The sequence below is a fragment of the Coffea arabica genome, chromosome 2e, assembly GCF_036785885.1.
Source record: "Coffea arabica cultivar ET-39 chromosome 2e, Coffea Arabica ET-39 HiFi, whole genome shotgun sequence".
NCBI classification, from domain to species: domain Eukaryota; kingdom Viridiplantae; phylum Streptophyta; class Magnoliopsida; order Gentianales; family Rubiaceae; genus Coffea; species Coffea arabica.
In genome coordinates this window covers 61,580,368-61,600,678 of record NC_092313.1, presented here as the reverse complement: position 1 = coordinate 61,600,678, position 20,311 = coordinate 61,580,368, and the positions used below count along the sequence as shown (strand labels likewise).

Below are 20,311 nucleotides of genomic sequence, written 5' to 3'. Positions count from 1 at the left end.
CAAATTCACTTGTCGCGTAAGGCGTGACGCGACCGTTGCCACCGTCCAAGCCAACCAAACCGCCCCTGGCCAACCACCTTTTCTAAAGCATTTCATGCCCCTATCATGTACTCCATTATTCCATAAGCCCATGTGTGTCGTGTGTGGGCCCACTTACTCATCGTTATTTTACGTGTATGCCCTCTGAGAGTTGACATTTTGACCACCTCAATCCTTTCCTGGTTTTGCTTTGCGTCCATAGGTCTCGTGGAAATTTCACTCCCCCAGAATTATGAGTTCTCAACAGTTTTATTTTTGAATAAAATTTGAATTTGAATGTGTCTACTTTACCAAATATTTTAGATGTAATCATCATTAAGAGCTAACAAGCTAATACACAACGTAAAAAAATGTATAAAATTGACTTTAAAAATCAAAATTATTATTGTTTTGGTATGATATTAGTTCAATAGATTATTTGAGATTTTTGAGATTTCAAAAATTAGATATTTTGAATTCAAATTTCCTTACCCCTTTTATCCTTTTCAAATTTCACCACTTTTCTTTTAAAAAAATAAAAAAAAAATATTCGGGATCCATATTTTGTTGACAAATCTAGCTGACAAGTAATTATGGTCAAAGATGAAAGCAGGGCAGTGAAGGAGGGATCTCAAGAACCTCCCACCCTAAAAACAATTAAGTAGTAAAAAAAAATGAACCAAAGAATTTGTAATTACTTTAGAAAGTTATAAAAAGAATGCGTCGCCAATCCGGGGTATGGTCTGGGCGCTCGTGCACAGTCAGATTTCTAGAAAGCTCCAACAAGAAAAACATTCTCGAAAGTTTCGACCAGGGACAATATCGTCATTGAGTTCTGCTAACGTTAAATCAAGAGAATTTTGGGGGAACAAAATTGTTGTCCTTCGTTGATAAAAATTGTCCGGTTCTGATTTCCCCTTCTTTAGTAACGTTTTATTTCGTCATTAATAGTTTGCTAAAAAAAGGCTGCCACTCACAACACTAGCATTATGCCAACAACAATAAGGAGTGCCAGCACAACTTGATTCAGTTATTGCTCATAAAAGATTGTGTGTTCAAATCTCCTATACATGTAAAGGCTACTTTTGTATTGGTAAATGATCTGTGTGAATTTTTATAAGTGATGTATGAATTTCGAGAGTATGAAATTATGTTGATTGACAGTTTATAAGAGCCCTATAGATTTTGGGAAGCACGAAATGGGTGATTTGTGGGTCTTGGGACTCGGGCCTTTGTTGCGACCTATGGGACATGGGACTGTGTTTGTGCAGGTATGGATGATCTGTATAAACTCCTGTAAACGTATTAATCTCGAAGGCACGAGACTGTACGGGTGGATGATTTGTAAAAATTTCAGTTAGTTTCAAGGGCACGAGACTACGTTAGTGGGCAACTTGTGAATCTAAAGGCGCTAGATTGTGTTACGATCTAAGTCTCGAAGGCAAACTCTATCCTGTTTTAATGATCTAAACTACTCAAACTTTACAAAAAAAAAAAAATAATCAAGAAAAGTACTAATGGCGACAAAGAGCCGGACCTACTTTAACTTTTTATTAGGAAAAAAAAAAAAAAACCTATTCAAACTTTTTATTGCAAAAAAAGAAAACCAAAAAGAAAAAAAATGCCAAACGGCAGCAGTAGCACAAAGGCTGCGTAAAAGCAAAAGACAGTCCAAAGAGAAAAACAGAGATCTACCAGCGAAGCAAAGCCATGGGATGAGAGAGAGAGTGTGTGTGTGTGTGAGAAAACGAAAGCTATTGAGCCCTTTTTCTCACAGGAGCTACTTTTATTGATTTTCCATCTAATTTTCATTATCTGTTTTTCCTTTTCCGGTGAGTTTCTACTCTTCTTCCTCCAACTTCAGTTTTACGGGTTGATCATGTAGAATTCAGTTGTTATACGCGTATAAATGGTGTCGTCTACGTATGTTTAATCTACTGTATTGTAAGTGTAGCTTGCTGAAGAAACTGTTGTTTCTTTTACTTTTGATTTGTCAAGCTGATTCTGATACTTGTCCTGGAAGTTTTTTTTTTTTTTTTTTAAAATGTTTTTGATGATATCTAGTTGGGATTTCAGTTGTTTAATTAGTAGAACTTAACGGCGAAGTTTCGGATTTTGGAAGATCCTCCAGCTTCAAAGATCTTATTTTTCTGTATCTTTTGTGGATTTAACTGAAATTTTAATGATTTGGCTAATTACTTGCGACTTGATCAGGGTTTATACAATAGTTTACTGAAAGCCCAGACCGCAGTTTTTGGTACCTGTACAGTTTTGGGGAGTTGAGGTCTGTTAATCAGGTAGGCTGCTTGCCTTTCTTGATCTTCTTATCTTTTTTTTTTTTTTTTTTTTTTTTTTTGGTGCTATGGGTTTTTTTCTAACCATGTATTAGGTGTTCAGGTTTAATCTAAGTGTATCCAAGGCAACAGAGAGCAATTTCTGCTACCTGCTTAGTTTTTGGGACTTGAATTTCATTCATCAGGTAGCTTGCTGGCCTTTTATGATCTTCATAATCATCATCTTCTTTTCTTGCAAGTGTAAGCTTTGAAATAGATTATCGATTTTCAGTGCAAGACTAGATAAAATAGACAAGGAGGGTCAGGTAGGAAAATCCAATTCTGAGCATCACTGCTGAATTGGCACGAACTCTCTGGTGGACAAACACTTTGGGTGGTTACAACAGAATTCTGTGGCATTAGTTGGAACCATGGCTACCATTTCGCACACGAATTCTAGACGGATGTACTCTTGGTGGTGGGACAGTCATATTAGCCCCAAAAATTCCAAATGGCTTCAGGAAAATCTTACTGGTATGTTACTTTGTACATTTCTGCAATTTTTTTTTTGGTGGCAAATGTAAATTTCTGCATATATATACAACTTATCAGGTGAACTGAGATGCCGATTGACTTTATTTGCTCTTTTCCTTACTATATTTTGTGCTATCATTTTTGAAGCATGAGGCTTGAGTCCCATCGCTACCTGTTCTTTCATGCTTCAACCAACTTTCAGCACCTAGACTCCAGTAATAGCTTTTAAGAATTTGGGTAACCTGAATTTTTGTGCTTCACCATTTTTGCTAACTTTGAATACCTTTCATGCTTTAATGAACTCTCAGCATTATGGTATGGCATGATATGTAGAATGGTTGGCATCACCATTATGGTGCTTATAAATCAAAAGAAGTTGGAGATTGAAGTGTATGATCATGTAGTAGTTTCTTTGCCCCAAGTAGTTAAAATACTGTACATTCTCAATTTTGAGGTTTATTCTTGCAGTAAAACATAAATAGGTGATATTTAAGAACAGTTTGGCAGCAATATTTATGTGCCCTCCCTTTTATTTCCTTGTATATGTATGTGGCTGAAAAAACAATGAAAGATTTGTTTATTATTATGCTGTGGTCCTTGTGCTGCTTCCTGTTTAAGTGTTATCCAGTAATTTGTAAAATTGTCTGTTACTTTCCAGATATGGATGCCAAAGTCAAATCAATGATAAAGCTCATAGAAGAAGATGCTGATTCCTTTGCAAAGAGGGCAGAGATGTATTATAAGAAACGTCCAGAGCTCATGAAATTGGTAGAAGAGTTCTACCGTGCATATCGTGCACTGGCTGAAAGATATGATCACGCAACTGGAGTAATTCGTCATGCCCACCGGACTATGGCAGAAGCTTTTCCTAACCAAGTTTCCCTTATGCTTGATGATTCACCCGCAAATTCTGCTTCTGGGCCTGATCATCAAACACCTGAGATGTCCACCCCTGTACGGGCGTTCTTTGAGCCTGACGAATTGCAAAATGAGGCGCTTGGGCTGTCAGCTTTGCATTCCAATGGTGCTAAGAGGAATGGCACATTAACCGAGGATGGCAGGGTGAGAAAGAGCCTCCAGTTTCTTGAGGCAGAGGAGAAAGAAAAAAATGTACTAAGCAGTGACAACCAAAGTCACAAAAGCCAACTGCTGTCTGAGCAGAATCAAGTGCATGAATCTGAGGAGATTCTAAGCTTGAAGAAAGCTCTTGTCAAAGTAGAAGAAGAGAAGGAAGCTGGCCTTATGCAGTACCAACAGAGTTTGGAGAAATTGTCAATGCTGGAATCTGAAAGAGCATGTGCCCACGAAGATTCCAAGGGACTCAGTGAACAGGCAAGCCAAGCTCAAGCTCAAGCTGCAACATTGAAGGAAGCCCTCACTAAGTTAGAAACTGAAAAAGAGGCTAATCTTTTGCAGTACCGCCAGTGCTTAGACAGGATATCTGATCTGGAGAAAACCATCTCTCGTGCCCAAGAGGATGCTGAGGAACATAATCAGAGAGTTAATAAGGCTGAAATTGAAGCTCAATCACTTAAAGATGAACTCACCAAGGTGTCTGCTGAAAAAGATGCTGCACTTGACCAATACATGAGTTCTCTGGAGATGATATCGAACCTGGAGCACAAATTACAATGTACTGAAGAGGACATCAGAAAGTTGGAGCAGCGAGCTGAGAAGGCTGAAAATGAGGTCGAAACACTGAAGCGAGCTATTTCCAGCTTGACTCAGGAGAAGGAAGCTGCAGAGGTTCAGTATCACCAGTGCTTGGAAACTATTTCTAGTTTAGAGCGTAATCTCTCTTCTGCTCAGGAGGAGGCTAAACGTCTGAACGTTGAGATAGAGACTGGAATTGCCAACTTAAAGGGTGCTGAGGAGCAATGCCTCCTTTTAGAAAGATCAAATCACTCTCTGCAGTCTGAGGTGGAAGTCTTGATGCTCAAGATGGGTAATCAAAGTCAAGAACTTACAGAAAAGCAGAAGGAACTGGGAAGACTTTGGACTTGTATACAAGAAGAGCGCTTGCGTTTTGTGGAGGCTGAAACTGCTTTCCAGACACTGCAGCATTTGCATGCCCAAGCACAGGAAGAACTTCGATCTTTATCCTCAGAGCTCCAGAATAAGGTTCAAAATCTGAGGGAAATGGAAACTCATAATGAGAGGTTGCATGAAGAAGTTCTGAAGGTGAAGGAGGAGAATAAAAGCCTCAATGAGCTGAGAGTTTCTTCAGCAATTACAATAAAAGATTTGCAGAATGAGATATCTAGCTTAACTGAAACTAAAGGGAAACTCGAGGAAGAGGTTGAGCTTCGACTGGACCAAAGAAATGCTCTTCAGCAAGAAATCTACTGTCTAAAAGAAGAACTAAATGACTTCAATAAAAAACACTCGTCCATCGTGGAGCAGGTACATGCAGTAGGACTGCATGCAGATTCATTTGGAACATCAGTGAAGGAATTGCAGGATGAGAACTCAAATCTGAAAGACTCCTGCCAGAGGGAAAGAAGTGAGAAGTTAGCTCTTTTGGAAGAACTGGAAATTCTGGAACAGCTTCTTGAGAAAAATTCCATTTTGGAGAATTCTCTAGCAGATTTAAATGCTGAACTGGAAGCTGTTAGGCACAAGATAACAGCTCTAGAAGAATCTTGCCAATCTCTTTTGGAGGAGAAATCAGCTCTTCTTGATGACAAGGCATCATTACAAGCTCAGCTGCAGGATGCAAATCAAAGTTTGGAAAATCTCTCAGAGAAGAACACTTTTCTAGAGAATTCCCTGTCTGATGCTCTTGATGAACTTCAAGGTTTGAAGACAAAATCAAGGAGCTTAGAAGAGTCCTGCCAGTTGCTAGTTGATGAGAAGGCTAGAGTTGTCGCTGAAAAGGATGTTTTGACTTCTCAACTTGAAAGCACCAATATGAGACTAGACAATCTAGAGAGAAGATATGTAGAACTGGGAGAACAGTACTCAGATCTGGAGAAGGAGAAAGAATCATCAGATTGTAAGTTACAAGAATTACAGATTTCTTTGGATGTACAAAAGCAAGAACATGCTAGTTTCACCCATACAAGGGAGATGCAGTTGGCTTGTTTGGAAAGTGACAGGAGTCTCTTGCAAGAGGAGATACATTCCAGTAAGAGAGAATTCAACAAGGAGCTGGATAACTCCTTTCATTCCCACATTGAAGTCTTTATCTTAAGAAAATGTGCTAGGGACCTAGAAGAAAAAAATTTCTGCCTGTCAGCCAAGAATCAGAAACTCTTTGAGACATCTATATCATTGGAGAAGATGCTTTATGAGTTAAAGAAAGATAATCTTAGCCAAAAAGCTAAGATTATCTCCTTGTCTGATGAAGGCTGCACTCTGAGGAAGGGGATATTCCAGTTGCTCAAGGCTCTTGACATTGTTCCAATCCATGATAGTAGCAATAGGAGTGGGCAAGACCAAACTTTTCTGAATCACATTCTAAGCAAGCTTGAAGGTGCCAAAAAATCTATGTATGAAACTGAAGAAGAAAATCTGCGACGGTCTGTAGAGTTGTCAGTTCTTGTTGCAATGATTGGACAACTAAGGATTGATGCACAAAATCTTGAGTTGGAGAAATGCATCAATGCCCAGGAGTCAAGGATCAGACATGAGCAGCTGTTTTCTTTGCAGAATGAGGCCCTCAAGCTGCATGAGATGAATGAAGAACTAAGAACACAACTAATAGAGGGAGATCACAAACAGGAATCCTTACTAACTAAAGTTTCAGATTTACAGAAGAAGTTGCAGGATTTACGAGGGTCTTACCTTGATTTGCAGAGTGAAAATTCAAAAACTCGTGAGGAGAAAGGATCCTTAACAAAGGAGTTCTTATTGCTGGGGGAAAAAAACGGTACACTGGAAGAGGAAAACTCTGTTGTCTGCAGGGAAATGCTATATCTGGGTCACCTTTCTTCCTTCTTCAGGAGCTGTGTGGATGAAAAGTCTTTGGAAATAAGAGCACTGGCTGAAGAACTAGATGAAGTAAATAATGATAATGATGATCTTAGGAAAAGATTGAACTTAATGGAAAGGAAATTGGGTGAGATTTTAATTCAGAAGGAAATGGAACTACAGCAACTTCATGAAGATCATCAAAAGACAAAAGTTAGAGAGGAAAGTCTGCTCTCTGAGCTCGAAATGGCAAGGGATGATATTGAAATGTGGGAGGCACATGCTTCAGATTTGTTTGTTGAACTAGAGGTTTCCAAGCTCTACCAAATTCTCTATGAAGAGAAGCTTCATCAGCTCACTGAAGCATGTGAGACTTTTAAAAATGAAAGCACTACCAAAGATGCTGATATCAAGCTTCTGAGAGAGAGAGCAAATTTGTTGGCAAGTCAAAATGAAGGTCTAAATGCTCAGCTGACTGCTTATGGCCCTGCTATTACTTCATTAAGTGAATGCATATCATCCCTACTCAAGCGCACCTGTTTGCATGGACAGCTTGAGATACCTGGATATGAAGAGCAAAAGGTATTGGTAAATTATTGGCATCTCTCGTACAGACTATTTTAACTTGATTTTTGTTCCACTGTGCTTAGTTTATCTTGACCATAGAACATGAAAACAATGATAGGACAATCAAATTGGTATAACTGCAGAAGTAATGAAATTCAACTTCATGATATTACAATTGTATGACTGTTTATATATAAAGCTCTTTTTTTTTAACCTAATGTACCAACATATTTTAAATAAGCATGCGTACACATTATATGAACTCATCATGCATGTAAGGGCTTATTCTTAATTCTCCGTCCATCATCTGCATTGATACTCGATTATAGCTTCTCTCCTTGTGATGGATAATTGTACTGAACAAATTGTTCAGCTTGGTGTTTACCTTGTTTTTATTCCGTCTTTCGATGTGTGATCTCTCTTGATAAGTACTTTTTGCTGATTTTGAGTCTTACAGTTGGACAGTGCTAGCTCTCAAATATGATTGAGCAGTCATATGTGGATATGCTGATATAATCCAGGCTATCCAGCATATTCAAATCTTAGTGTGCTTAAGCATAACCAGGCTATCCGCCATATCCAAATCTCTAAGAATCTCAAATTTGATAATCTCCTTCTGAATATTAGTCTGCTTGTTAAGAGTAGCGAACGCTTCTGTAAAGGCAACCTTCCAATTTCAGTTCATGAATAATATTTATCTCTGATTGAAACACAGTATTTTTTCTGAGCTATTGGCTGCTAAAGTGGAAATTTTTGTGACTTGGAACACTTATATTTGTTTTTTTTTTTTTTTCTTCACAGGATGCTGAAGTGCTAGATCATGTATGTGAAAATGGAGGCAACGACATTGAGGAAGTAGTGGCTGATCCAATTTCAGCTTTACAGGATCTCCACTGGAGGATTCAATCTATTGAGAAGGCAGTTACTCAGAGAGAACATCTCCTGAAGCAGGAAAACCAAAGCGTGCATTCAGAGCTTGAGACTGATATGAGACAGATTGCAGAGTTAAAATCTGAGAGCAATCAGCGTAGGAGAAACTCTAAGCCAACCTCTGAATGGTCTGAGATGGACAATGGGCTTTTGACAAAAGATATTATGCTTGACCAGATATCTGAATTTTCACCTTATCGAATCAGCAGGAGAGAACAGGGTGATGCTGAGGTGCAGAACATCGAGTCATGGGAAACAGTTGATCATGATGGCAGTATTGATCTTACTGTAGGCAAGTCCAGTAAGATGGTGAACCCATCGACTGAGAAAATTACCAATCTCCATCGGGTTAAATCAGCAAAGAAACAGAAGAATGAACTACCTATTTCAGATATTCTTATTGAAAAGGAGCTTGGAGTGGACAAGTTGGAATTTTCAAAGAGATCTACAGAGCCTCTTCAGGAAGGGAACAGGAGGAAGGTATTGGAAAGGCTTAATTCTGATGTCCAGAAATTGACAAATCTTCAAATTACAGTGCAAGACTTGAAGAGGAAGCTTCAGATCATTGAGAAGAGCAGAAAGGGAAAAGCTATAGATGAATGTGATATTTTAAAGGAGCAGCTGGAAGAAGCAGAGACAGCGATCTTGAAGTTATTCGATCTTAATGGCAAACTGATGAAAAATATGGAAGGTACGCCCTTATCTTCTCATGCAAAGTCTTCTTCAATGGAGTCGGAAGAAAGTGGAAGTGGAAGGAAGAGGAAAACTTCAGAACAGGCACGAAGAATATCGGAGAGAATTGGGCGATTGCAGTTGGAGGTGCAGAAGATACAGTTTGTTTTACTAAAGCTGGATGATGAAAAAGATAGCAGCAAAGGCAAAAGTAAAATTTCCGAGATGAAAAGAAGAGTTCTGCTCAGAGACTATCTGTATGGTTATGGAGTGGTAAGATCGAACCACAGGCGAAAGAAAGCACCCTTTTGTGCATGCGTCCAGCCACGGACGGAAGGGGACTGAAGCATTTCCCTCATTGTATCATCACGTTGGTTAATGATCCTGGATACTTTCTGTTCACTCAGTTAACCACCAGTCAAATTTTAAACCTACATGTTTTCTGGTGGTTAAAGAAACATATTATCCTTTATCTAGATAAACTTCTGTAAATCTTTGGTCCATCTCAGAAAATAAGCTGCAACCTTCTTGTAGTTAAAATTGTTTCTTCCTTAAGGTGACCTATCGTGCCATTTCTTTTTGGTGCCATCTTCTCTGCTACAGCTTATCGTTTCTGGTGGATAAAGAAGAAGCTGTTACCTGCCCATACTCGAGCTGATGGCAGGCTACAAAACTGACTGTTACCATATCCCTTTTGTCAACTAAACGGTGATATGTTTGTACTTCACTCGTTTACATTTTCCTCAATTTCAAGTTCCAACCTGGAATTGAAAGAGAATATCTTGATGCCAATGTGTCAAATTTTATCATCCTTGTCAAGAGATTGATCCTACTACGGGACCATGGACTTCCTATACGAAGTTTTGGCTGAAATACAATACTTCTGGGGGACGTAAATAGTGTCCATTACTGATTGGCTCTGTTACACCGACCATTTATTAAGGTCCGGAGTGCTGAACTACAGGTCACTAGTTTCTTTGCACTTAGGTGAGGATGTTAAGTTGAATTTACCCCAGAATTCAGCAAGTCTTATTGCCCAAACTTAAGCTAATGCACTATGAAGGATTGGCATCCGTGGTGGACCATTTGTTGGGCAGTTTATCAAGGGCTGTCCTTCACTAGAAGAAGCCAAATTAATAGTGGGATGTGGTGTCACGCCCCAAATTCGCCACATTGGATGCGTAGCACGCCGCAAAAATTCAAGTAAACTTCCTAAATCCCGCAAGGTATCTTGCTTTTTCTGCATGCAACATATAACAAGTTGCATAAAATTTAAACTTCTCAAAATCGCATTATGACTTCACAAATCAAAAACCTAAGAGGAAGCCCAACAATAAAATTATTGTATCTCCAAACCCTAGTAATACAATCTATTTTGTGGTCTTAAACCACTTATTGCAAGGACTACTAACTACACTGATTTTTTCCGGCTAAAGCTCTTCATTTTTATCTCTTGATCACTCGTTTCCAACTCCATCACCTTCAACATATGCTAGCTCATATTCATCAAGGTCATCTGCAAAAATGTTAGAAAAATGGGATTGAGCACAGAAATGCAAACAAGTAGCTCCGCCGCCTATTCTTGCCAGATCACGTATGTTACATATAAATAAAATTTCAAAAACATCTGCATAAGTTTCACCAAATACACTTCATGGGACATATCCAAACGATCATTTATAGTCATCAATCACTTGAACATACTTTCTTTCGTTTGCTTATGGAGCACACATTAATAACATTTCATGTGTAAATTTAAATTACTTAAATAGAGGGTCACGCTTTCATTAGTCTCTATGTACATAGCCTAGTGTTTAACCCTTACTAGGGAAAGTTCTAACGAATATAGCCTACTGTTTAATCCCACCAGACAAGGATCTAACGGATATGGCTTAGTGATTAACCCCCACTAGACAAGAGTCTAACGGACATGTATGTTATCCTATCGAGTCTAGTCATGATTGTGACGCCCCTACTTCTCCTTAAGCCGAACCAAAGGGGCGAACCAAAGAGTATCTGTGGAACGCCTGCCCAACTCTCGCCAGGACTCACTACAATCCACAATTCAAAAGTTTGAAATACTTCAAAGTACTCCAAAGTATTGCATGCTTACAATTAGTGAGCTTTCAAGCTTGATACACTCCAAAAGAATATGTACTACAACTACCCGTTATAATACAACTTAAGGTCTTCAAAAGAAAATAATCTAGTACTATTCACGAGCACCCTTGGTCTCGAACCCTGTTAAGGAAAAACAAAAACGTAGAATGAGCTACACAGCCCAGTGAGGTTCCAAGACACTCTAGCAGTTCTAATAAATCAAGGAATTTGAGCATACCACATGTATGGTTCCAGGTTACATATTTGGCACATTAATATGAGATAGTTATCATTGTATGAGTAATTTGAGCATAACTCAAGTATGGTTCAAGGTTGCATCTTGGCACATTAGCATGATACAGTTATCAGTGTGCAAAAATAAACACAAATTGAAGGATACGGTGTTCCAGTGGAACCATTTCGATCAACTTCACCTTATAGCTCCAGTGATCCCCTCGGTTGTCTGGCCATCATCTTATCCCTCCAGTGGTAATACTCGAGTATACCGAAACGGTGTCTGTTGACTTTGGTCCCTAACTTTTAATGTTTACAAAACAATGGATAATACTAATATTTCTTCAAGATATACTTTCAGTTATGAAGTTATTTGATTCCATGAACAAGTGCAATTGAAAGAAGACAAAGGTTGCTGAAAGCTGTCGGACGCTTGTGATGACAGTACCGGACGTCCGATAATCATTGCACAACTTCGGACGCATGCTTCGGACGTCCGATAGGATCATTCGAAGTCGACGAAACCATCGGACGCTGAATATGTCTCCACCGGACGTCCGATAGAATTGAAGAAAATTTCTCAAACTCACTGCCTGCTATTGGATGCAAAAAACAGGAATACCGGACGTCCGATACTCCAACGGCTAGTTGACTCTTCAGTTACTTTCTATCCGTTGGAAGCATTAATGAGGCACTTTTTTGGTCCTATATAAATAGTGGTTGGTCAAATACATCAAATAACTTTTGCACATTGAAGATACAAAAGATCTAGAGTGATTTTAGTGAGAAAATACTCTTCAAAGAAGATTTGTAGTCTTAGTGGTGTGAGGTTCATTTTAAGCTTTTCATTTGTGAGTGAATACTTCATGAGTATAACTCTGTGAGGGTTGTCCTGAGGGATAGTAAAACTTCCTGACTTGACCGAGTGGTGTTCGAGGCAAGGAGGAGGTGAACATTCCTTTGTACGCAAGAGTGATTGTAATTCATCAATTTGAAGAAACTTATTTGAATTAATCTACAAGTTTAAGAGGAGTTGGGTAGTTAATTGATTTGCAATTCTTTCCTTTCTATTTACTTATTGTTACGTTTGTGATCTGTACATTGTTTATCTCTTCCTCTTGGTTGTCTTCGATCCTAACAATTGGTATCAGAGTTTGGTCTCCTAGAGATTAAGCTCAATCGGTTTGGGAGTAAAAATGACAACCAATAATGCCATGTTTTTTGAAGGACATTCTGTGATTAGACCACCTATATTTAATGGGTCGAATTATGTGAGTTGGAAAGAAAGAATGATTATCTTTTTACAATCAATTGATATTGAATTGTGGTTTATTATTAGTGAAGGTCCATATGATGCCTCTGTTATAGATGAAAATACTCATAGATCTAGACCAAAAATAAGAAGTGAACTGACTGCTGTGGATAGAGCTCATCTTACCTTAAATGCAAAAATTATGAATGTGTTATATTGTGCTTTAGACTCAAATGAATCTATTAGAGTCAAGGGATGTAAGTCAGCTAAAGAAATTTGGGACAAACTGCGAGAAATTCATGAAGGAAGTGAGAATGTTAGGGAACAAAAGAAATCTATTCTGGTTACCAAGTATGAATCGTTCAAGATGGAACCTCTTGAAAATATTGATGAGATGTATTGTAGATTCAACGATCTTATTAAGGATTTAGAGGTACTGGAAAAGGAATACTCTCTAGATGAGAAAAATAAAAAAATTCTGAATGCTTTATCCAAGAATTGGGAGGGTAAAGTTACTGCCATTGAAGAAGCTAGAGATCTAAATTCCTTACCTGTTGAATCTCTTATTAATTCTCTAACCTCTTATGAGCTGAAGCTTAAGTCAAAAATGCAAGAGGAAGAGGATGCGAAAGTAAGAAGGAACATTGCTATAAAGACATCTCATGATGAAGATGATTCTGCCTCTCTAGATGGAGAAGATGCGGAAGTTGATGATAGTGATCTAGCTCTCATCACAAGAAGTTTCAAGAGGATTCTCAACGAAAGGAGATTTAGAAAAGGAGGACCTAGCAATTCAGATTTTAATCAATTTAACAATGCAAGAAACAAAGGAAGATATGAGACCAACAAAAAGCAAGGTGACAAATGTTATGAATGTGGCCAACTTGGACACTACATGAGTGAGTGTCCAATGAAGAAGAAGAAAGGTGAAAGAAAACCTAGATTCAACATGTGACGCCCCGAAAGAATGAGTGTGAGAACTCGGAAATTTTTTAATTTTTTAGGGTTTATTTTATTTAATCGCCCGCCTTTTCTACATTTTCTTTATTAGAAAAATTTCCCAGATAAAGTTTATGAGCAAAGATAGTTTTAAAATGATTTTTCTAGTATCGGTTAGTTTTTGAGAAATTAAGAGCGTATTTTGGACGTGGGACCCGCTAGTGCGGTAAATGCATTATATTTTTGACAACTTGTTGGGATTTTGTATTAAGTGATATTATTTTACAAGGTATTAAGATATTTGTATTGGAGAGACAAAAAGATAAGTTTTAAACCTAAAGGTGACAAGTGTCACCATGTAATTCACTCTTGACTTTGACCATTTAACTTTACCTTTACCTTTACCAAATAAATACCAAAAATTGGCCAAAACATCCTCTTATTTCTCCTCTCTTGGCCGAATTTATTGGAGAGCAAAAGAAAGAAAAGCTATCAATTTCTTCCTTCTATTTCTTGCTCAATCTTCAAATCCAACCAATAAAACTCCAAATCATTCCATAAAATCTCTTTGCTAAGTGGTCTTGAGGTGTTTTGTGGAGTTGTTTGGAAAGCTAAGGTGACTAGTTGCTCTATCTCTTGTATTGCTAAGGTGAGTTGTGAAGGACCCCTCTCCTTCCTCTAATGATGTTCAATTCATGATTAGTGGTAGTATGAGATGCAAGTTTATGGATTATTTCTTGATTTGTGGTTGAAGTGATGAAGTTTTATTATTTTTGGGGATTTTTCTGTTTTAATATGAGCATGATTGTGTGGCTATCTATGATGATTAGAAATGGTATATAATGACTCTAGGAGGTGGGAAAAGTGGTTAATTGCAACCAATTTCTGTTTTGGAAGAAATTTTGGAAAGTTAGGGTTATGATGAATACATTCTGCCCGAATTTATAACTCCTAGTTAGAGGCCGAATTGGCCTTGGTTTAAAACATGAAAGTTGTAGGTAATGACATTTTAGAGGGGCCTACAAATTTCAGGTCAATCGGAGTAGCGTAGAATGAGAAAAGTCAAAATTACCCTTGCTGTCCTGGTTTTACCCGAATGTAAGAATTGCGCCTGTAATTGGTTGTTTTGGCTGGAATTGCTTCCGAATTGGTTATTGAGGTCTTCTGATGAAATGTAGCCCTGTTTCTTAGATTTCAACTGGTTTTGGAATTTCTGAATTTGGACTTAGGTAGCCTGATTTATGATGTTTCCGCTAGAATGCGTTCTGTGAATCTGTTTTTGCTGTTCTGGTGTAGTATCTTGCATTTTTTACCTGGTTACACTCGAAACTGGGTTGAGTGACCTTCTGTAATATTGTAGCCCTATCTCTTAGCTTCGAAACGGTGTATCTTACACCTTCATCCGATACTCGTTGTACCTTTGGTGTCATTACCGCAAAATGACGTCAAAAACTGTTTTTTTTCAGGGTTAAAGCTAAATCATTTCCGGATTTTTCCTAGTTTACTCTAGTGCTTATACATTCTTATGGAGCCCTATTTTGGTGGTATTTGGAATTGGTTTATGACTTGTAATCGAGTCTTATCATGCTTATTGGAATATTTTAGAGCTTGAATTGTACTTGTACTATTGGGAGCCTATTGAACGGCCGTTGTGAAGAATTTATATTTCGTGTGACTTTGGGACTGGCTGAGGAAATAATGAAGCCATGATGGCTGGAGAAGTTAGCAAATTCAGGGGAAGTGCTGTCCGAACTTTGAAGGGATTTGCTTGCATTGAGTTTGTGATCTAAGACTTGGATTTGCGCAAGGCAATGTTATATGATGGATGATTTCTGAGCCATGGAGGTGAGTGACCTCAAACTATTTCTAAAGTTATTTATGAACCGTTTCCTGCATTATTTACTTTTGAACTGTTTCCAAAGTTACTTTTGAACTGTTTTCTTGCATATCATGCGTGCTTACATGTGAGTGTTCCTTGTTTGTTAAATGCTTCTTGACTTCATAACTTGTATTATTGATTGATAATGTGTTAAGTGCTTTCAATGATTGTTAAAACGAGTTTTCTAGGCGAGTGTGTACTTTATCGCACTCGACCTAAATAAATGTGAAATTTTCAATGATTAATGATTAAATGCTAGTTGCGCATGAATGTAAGCCTTTTGACTGAACTGGCCACTGCCCCTTGTTACCGATCGACTCGAGCCAGAAGCGGACTCGGTCGGGCGATATGGTGACCTGGGTGAACGTTTTGGTATACTCGAGTATTACCTTTGTAGGTTGGTGGAGGTTGGTGGAGCCTGGACAATGTCCAGGAAAGGGTGAATGAAATGAACAAATGAACGAACAAACGAGGGTTTATTCACAAAATGAAATTTTCAAATAATTGGAGGAATAAGGGGAAATGGCAGGAGAACGAGCGAGCACGCGAATATTTGGCTCCATGTGGGCCCGTATCCTTTTCATGAATGTTACTATCGCTTTCTATTGTAAATGTTTCTTGAATTATTGATATTCCATATTTAATGTTTTGTAAATGTTGTAATTGTTTCTGGACTTATCATTTGAATTATGACATCATTGAAATGAACTATTGTTAAATCGATTTGATTACTGATTTTAGTGGTTACTCGCTGAGCTTCTAGCTCACCCCAAAAATATTTTATTCCCCTCCACAGGGCTCATGGCTAAGGAAGGCTTGTTGTGATTTTATTGTTGTGGAATTTCTCTTGTGTAATAATTGGGATCATGGATCAGAGTGGCGCAGCGGAAGCGTGGACGCTTCGCTTTTGGATATGTAATTAGTGGAGAATTTGATGTAATATTTGAGATTTATCTTGTAATTCATTTGAGTTATATTGAGATTTATCTTATATTTGTTTGAGGACTGTAGTGAGCGACTGAGTCCCGGCGAGAGTTGGGCAGGCGGCCCGCCGAACCCTCTGGTTCGCCTTAGGGGGAGGTGGGGCTGTCACACAACAACTTTTAGTTCACATGGAATGAATGCAACTCCGATGGTGAAATTGAAGAGGAAGAAGAATCTGCTCAATTGGCTTTCATAGCCATTGGAGATGATGAGGTAACAACTTGTAACTCTCAATTTGAAAGTGATGATGAAACCGATGATGATCTTGAATCTTTCATTATAAAATTGCATGATAATTTGAAAAAAATCCTATGCTAGAAACAAGGAGTTAAAACAGAAAATTAATTTTTTGCTTCGAGATAATGCAAATTTTTTTCAACAAAATAAAAAGTTGAAAGCTGAAAATAATTACTTCAAAAAGAGTGAGACTGCTTTACACTTTGAGCTTGATAGAAAAACAAAACTTTGTGAATTGTTCAAAAAGGAACAAGGTGATTTGAAAAGAAGAATGGATGATCTAAATGAGTTGTTTAAACACAAGAAATAAGTCTGTTTTCAAAAGAATAGGTTAAATTCTAATTTAAACGAATTTACTGTTTATAAAAGAAAACAAATAAGATTTATTAAACCTGTTCATATAAATAACTCCTTGATTATGTGTAATTTCTGTTGTCAAAAAGGTCACATGAAAAGTGATTGTTATGTGAGAAAGAATATGAAAAAAGGCATGAAATGCATGTGGATAGTTAGACATGATACTAACTCTAACAAGTAGGAGATATTGGTAAGATTGATGAGATTCTTGTTCATAATAACTTTTTTTTGTAATTCTCTATTGATATTTCTGATGCTTTGATCTGAGTTTTTCTTGATTTTTTACTGAATTTATATGATGTCAAAAAGGGAGAAAAAAGAATAATGCTGATCTCATGGTGATTTGCTGTGATATGTTGGTGATTGCTGTCATTTTTCTGTTTTTATTTGGAATATTGGATTCTCTGTTATTGTTGTTGGATTTTGGTAGCTGATTTTTACTCTCATCTTATGATGACAAAAAGGGGGAGAAATGGATGCTATGTGTTAGGGGGAGTTATTCTGAGATTATAAATTTGGATGCAATGAGTGAGGGGGAGCTTATGCTCATTTGTTCAATCTTTTTTCTTTTTCCATCCATTATTTTGTCATCATCAAAAAGGGGGAGAATGTTGACCTTGGTCCCTAACTTTTAATGTTTACAAAACAATGGATAATACTAATATTTCTTCAAGATATACTTTCAGTTATGAAGTTATTTGATTCCATAAACAAGTGCAATTGAAAGAAGACAAAGGTTGCTGAAAGCTGTCGGACGCTTGTGATGACAGTTCCGGACGTCCGATAATCATTGCACAACTTCGGACGCATGCTTCGGACGTCCGATAGGATCCTTCGAAGTCGACGAAGAAGAAAATTTCTCAAACTCACTGCCTAATGTCGGACGCAAAAAACAGGAGTACCGGACGTCCGATACTCCAACTGCTAGTTGACTCTTCAACTACTTTCTATCCGTTGGAAGCATTAATGAGGCACTTTCTTGGTCCTATATAAATAGTGGTTGGTCAGATACATCAAATAACTTTTGCACACTGAAGATACAAAAGATCTAGAGTGATTTTAGTGAGAAAATACTCTTCAAAGAAGATTTGTAGTCTTAGTGGTGTGAGGTTCATTGTAAGCTTTTCATTTGTGAGTGAATACTTCATGAGTGTAGCTTTGTGAGGGTTGTCCTGAGGGATAGTAAACTTCCTGACTTGACCGAGTGGTGTTCGGGGCAAGGAGGAGGTGAACCTTCCTTTGTACGCAAGAGTGATTGTAATTCATCAACTTGAAGAAACTTATTTGAATTAATCTACAAGCTCAATAGGAGTTGGGTAGTTAATTGGTTTGCAATTCTTTCCTTTCTATTTACTTATTGTTACGTTTGTGATCTGTACATTGTTTATCTCTTCCTCTTGGTTGTCTTCGATCCTAACAGTGTCCTAGGGTTCCAACCTACCCGACCGAGTTTAGTCCTGGCTCGAGTAAGTTAGTAACTAAGGACAGGGCCCAGTTCAGTTTAGAACTTACAACATGCACAAGTAATCAAGTAAATTGGTGAACGGTAAAAATTTATTCTTTTAGTAAGTCGAGTGAGATAAAGTACACACTCGCCTTAAAACGGTGGCCAATTTCATGTGAACATGTAATTTACGATAATCAAGTAATCAAGTAAGCAGATAATCAAGTAAATCGGTAAACAGTGAACGGTAAACGGTAAACGGTAAATAATCTCGGTTAACGGTAAGAATTCATCATTTTCGTAGGTCGCCCATTGGCCGTTCCCTACTTTTACCATTTAAAAATCGAGGAGATTCACTCCAATCGACTTATGCAGCCATAGCATAATCAATCATTGAAACGCTTCATGTAAATATGCATTTCAAGTATTTCATATCGAGTAATTCAAGTACATTTTACTTAAGTGAGAACGAGTGCGGTAATACACACACTCGACTCAAAATGATGGAAAAGTTCATAGGAGCAATTATCGATAGTACTTAACAATTAAACACATAATGACCATGGAGTAAACATGTCATAAAACTATTTAAATCACGTACTCCTATATGGAACACTCACCTATTCAAAATAAGTGAGTAAGTGTTCAAACAAGTGTTTAGGCGTCCGCTTCGAGTTCCTCTTGAAGGTCCCCTTGAGTGCTTGAGCAAGTAATAATTAATTTTACTTAAAATCATGCATTTACCAGGAAGTATGCACACTCAATTAGACTAAATCAAAGTCTTAAAAGAAATCTTCAATTCTCTCTACTCGAGATTCAAGAGTGGACTTTTAAAGTTCGAAGAGAGTCTAACATCATCCATGAAATTGAGTTCAAAACGTTCAATCTATATCGAGAAAAGAAGTCAAGGTTCCAAAATTGCATTTTCTAAAAAATTGGCAAAATTTAGCTTTGTGTGTCAAATTTAGAAAAATCATATCTTGCACTCAATAGGTCCGAAAATGGAAAACTTGTACCGTTGGAAATTAGTTCCGAAGTACTAAAAGTTTCTAGAAGACACTTTTCTAAGATTCAAAATGGAAGACACTTAAATTTTGGCTTAAAGTGGTTGACTTGGACTCCCAAGACAGATTCGGGTTGGTTTTTTTGGCAAATTTTGAAAATTCAGCAAAATTCACACAATGCGAACTAACCTCCAAAATTTGGAATTCAATTAGAGTTGTAATCAAAGTTTAAAACCAAATAAACGGAACAAGAATCGAAGTTTTGAGCGCCAAGATATAGCAGCTCAAAGTTGACCAAAAATTCCTCATTGATTAAGAATTTCTAGATTTGAAACATGAACTTTGGGACTTCAGTTGGACATTGAAATAGACTCGGAATGGCAAAAAATTTGGTAGTATTACTCTACCTTATAAGGGCTATTCCTCTGTCAAATTTCATATAAAAATTTGTTCAGGAAGTCAGTTAACAAAGCCACTAAAGTTCCAAGAATTTCCAAGACAATTCTGCCTTGTACTTCAATTTTCCTTTTTAAAAGCTTTGTTCCACACAATCAACTTCAATTAATTCAAATATTAAAACTAATGTTCCATAAACATCCAATAAGTAATTTAGAAGTAATTGGCATCAAGGTTTTCGAAATATAACTTCCCAAATCAGATTTGACCATTCGGCCAAGAGAAAAGGAAAATTTTCCAGATTCGAAGAGCAAGTTTGGGACATTATTTGTATATCGAAATGGTCTTAGATTGACACTAAAATTGGTACAATTCAACTTCCATATGAGTACTAATCCTCTACCAAATTTCATTTGAAAATTCACACGGGAAGGTAGTGAACTAAACTACCAAAGTTCAAGAAAATCCCAAGACCAATCTGTCTTTTGCTTTCTTCTTCCTTTTCAAACATTTTGCCCAATGAAAACGATTCAAATCTGGTCCATTTATGAAACAAAAGTCTGAGAAACATCTAATATA

At 37.5% G+C, this 20,311-nt stretch overlaps 1 protein-coding gene across 3 annotated transcripts; it reads left to right on the top strand.

The window, feature by feature from the left end:
• Positions 1–1,616: 1,616 nt before the first annotated feature.
• LOC113732619 (protein NETWORKED 1D) lies at positions 1,617–9,478 on the top strand. 3 transcript variants are annotated; one of them, XM_027258527.2, is made up of 6 exons: positions 1,617–1,850; positions 2,233–2,315; positions 2,416–2,497; positions 2,569–2,825; positions 3,484–7,319; positions 8,106–9,478. In XM_027258527.2, exons 4-6 carry the CDS (start codon positions 2,723–2,725, stop codon positions 9,249–9,251), a joined length of 5,085 nt encoding a protein of 1,694 aa, XP_027114328.2. In that variant the 5' UTR covers positions 1,617–1,850; positions 2,233–2,315; positions 2,416–2,497; positions 2,569–2,722; the 3' UTR covers positions 9,252–9,478. The 3 variants fall into 3 exon arrangements, with proteins under 3 accessions (XP_027114328.2, XP_027114329.2, XP_027114331.2); XM_027258528.2 differs by having other exon boundaries at positions 1,656–1,850; positions 2,584–2,825; XM_027258530.2 differs by having other exon boundaries at positions 1,693–1,850; positions 2,408–2,497; positions 2,584–2,825.
• Positions 9,479–20,311: the final 10,833 nt, after the last annotated feature.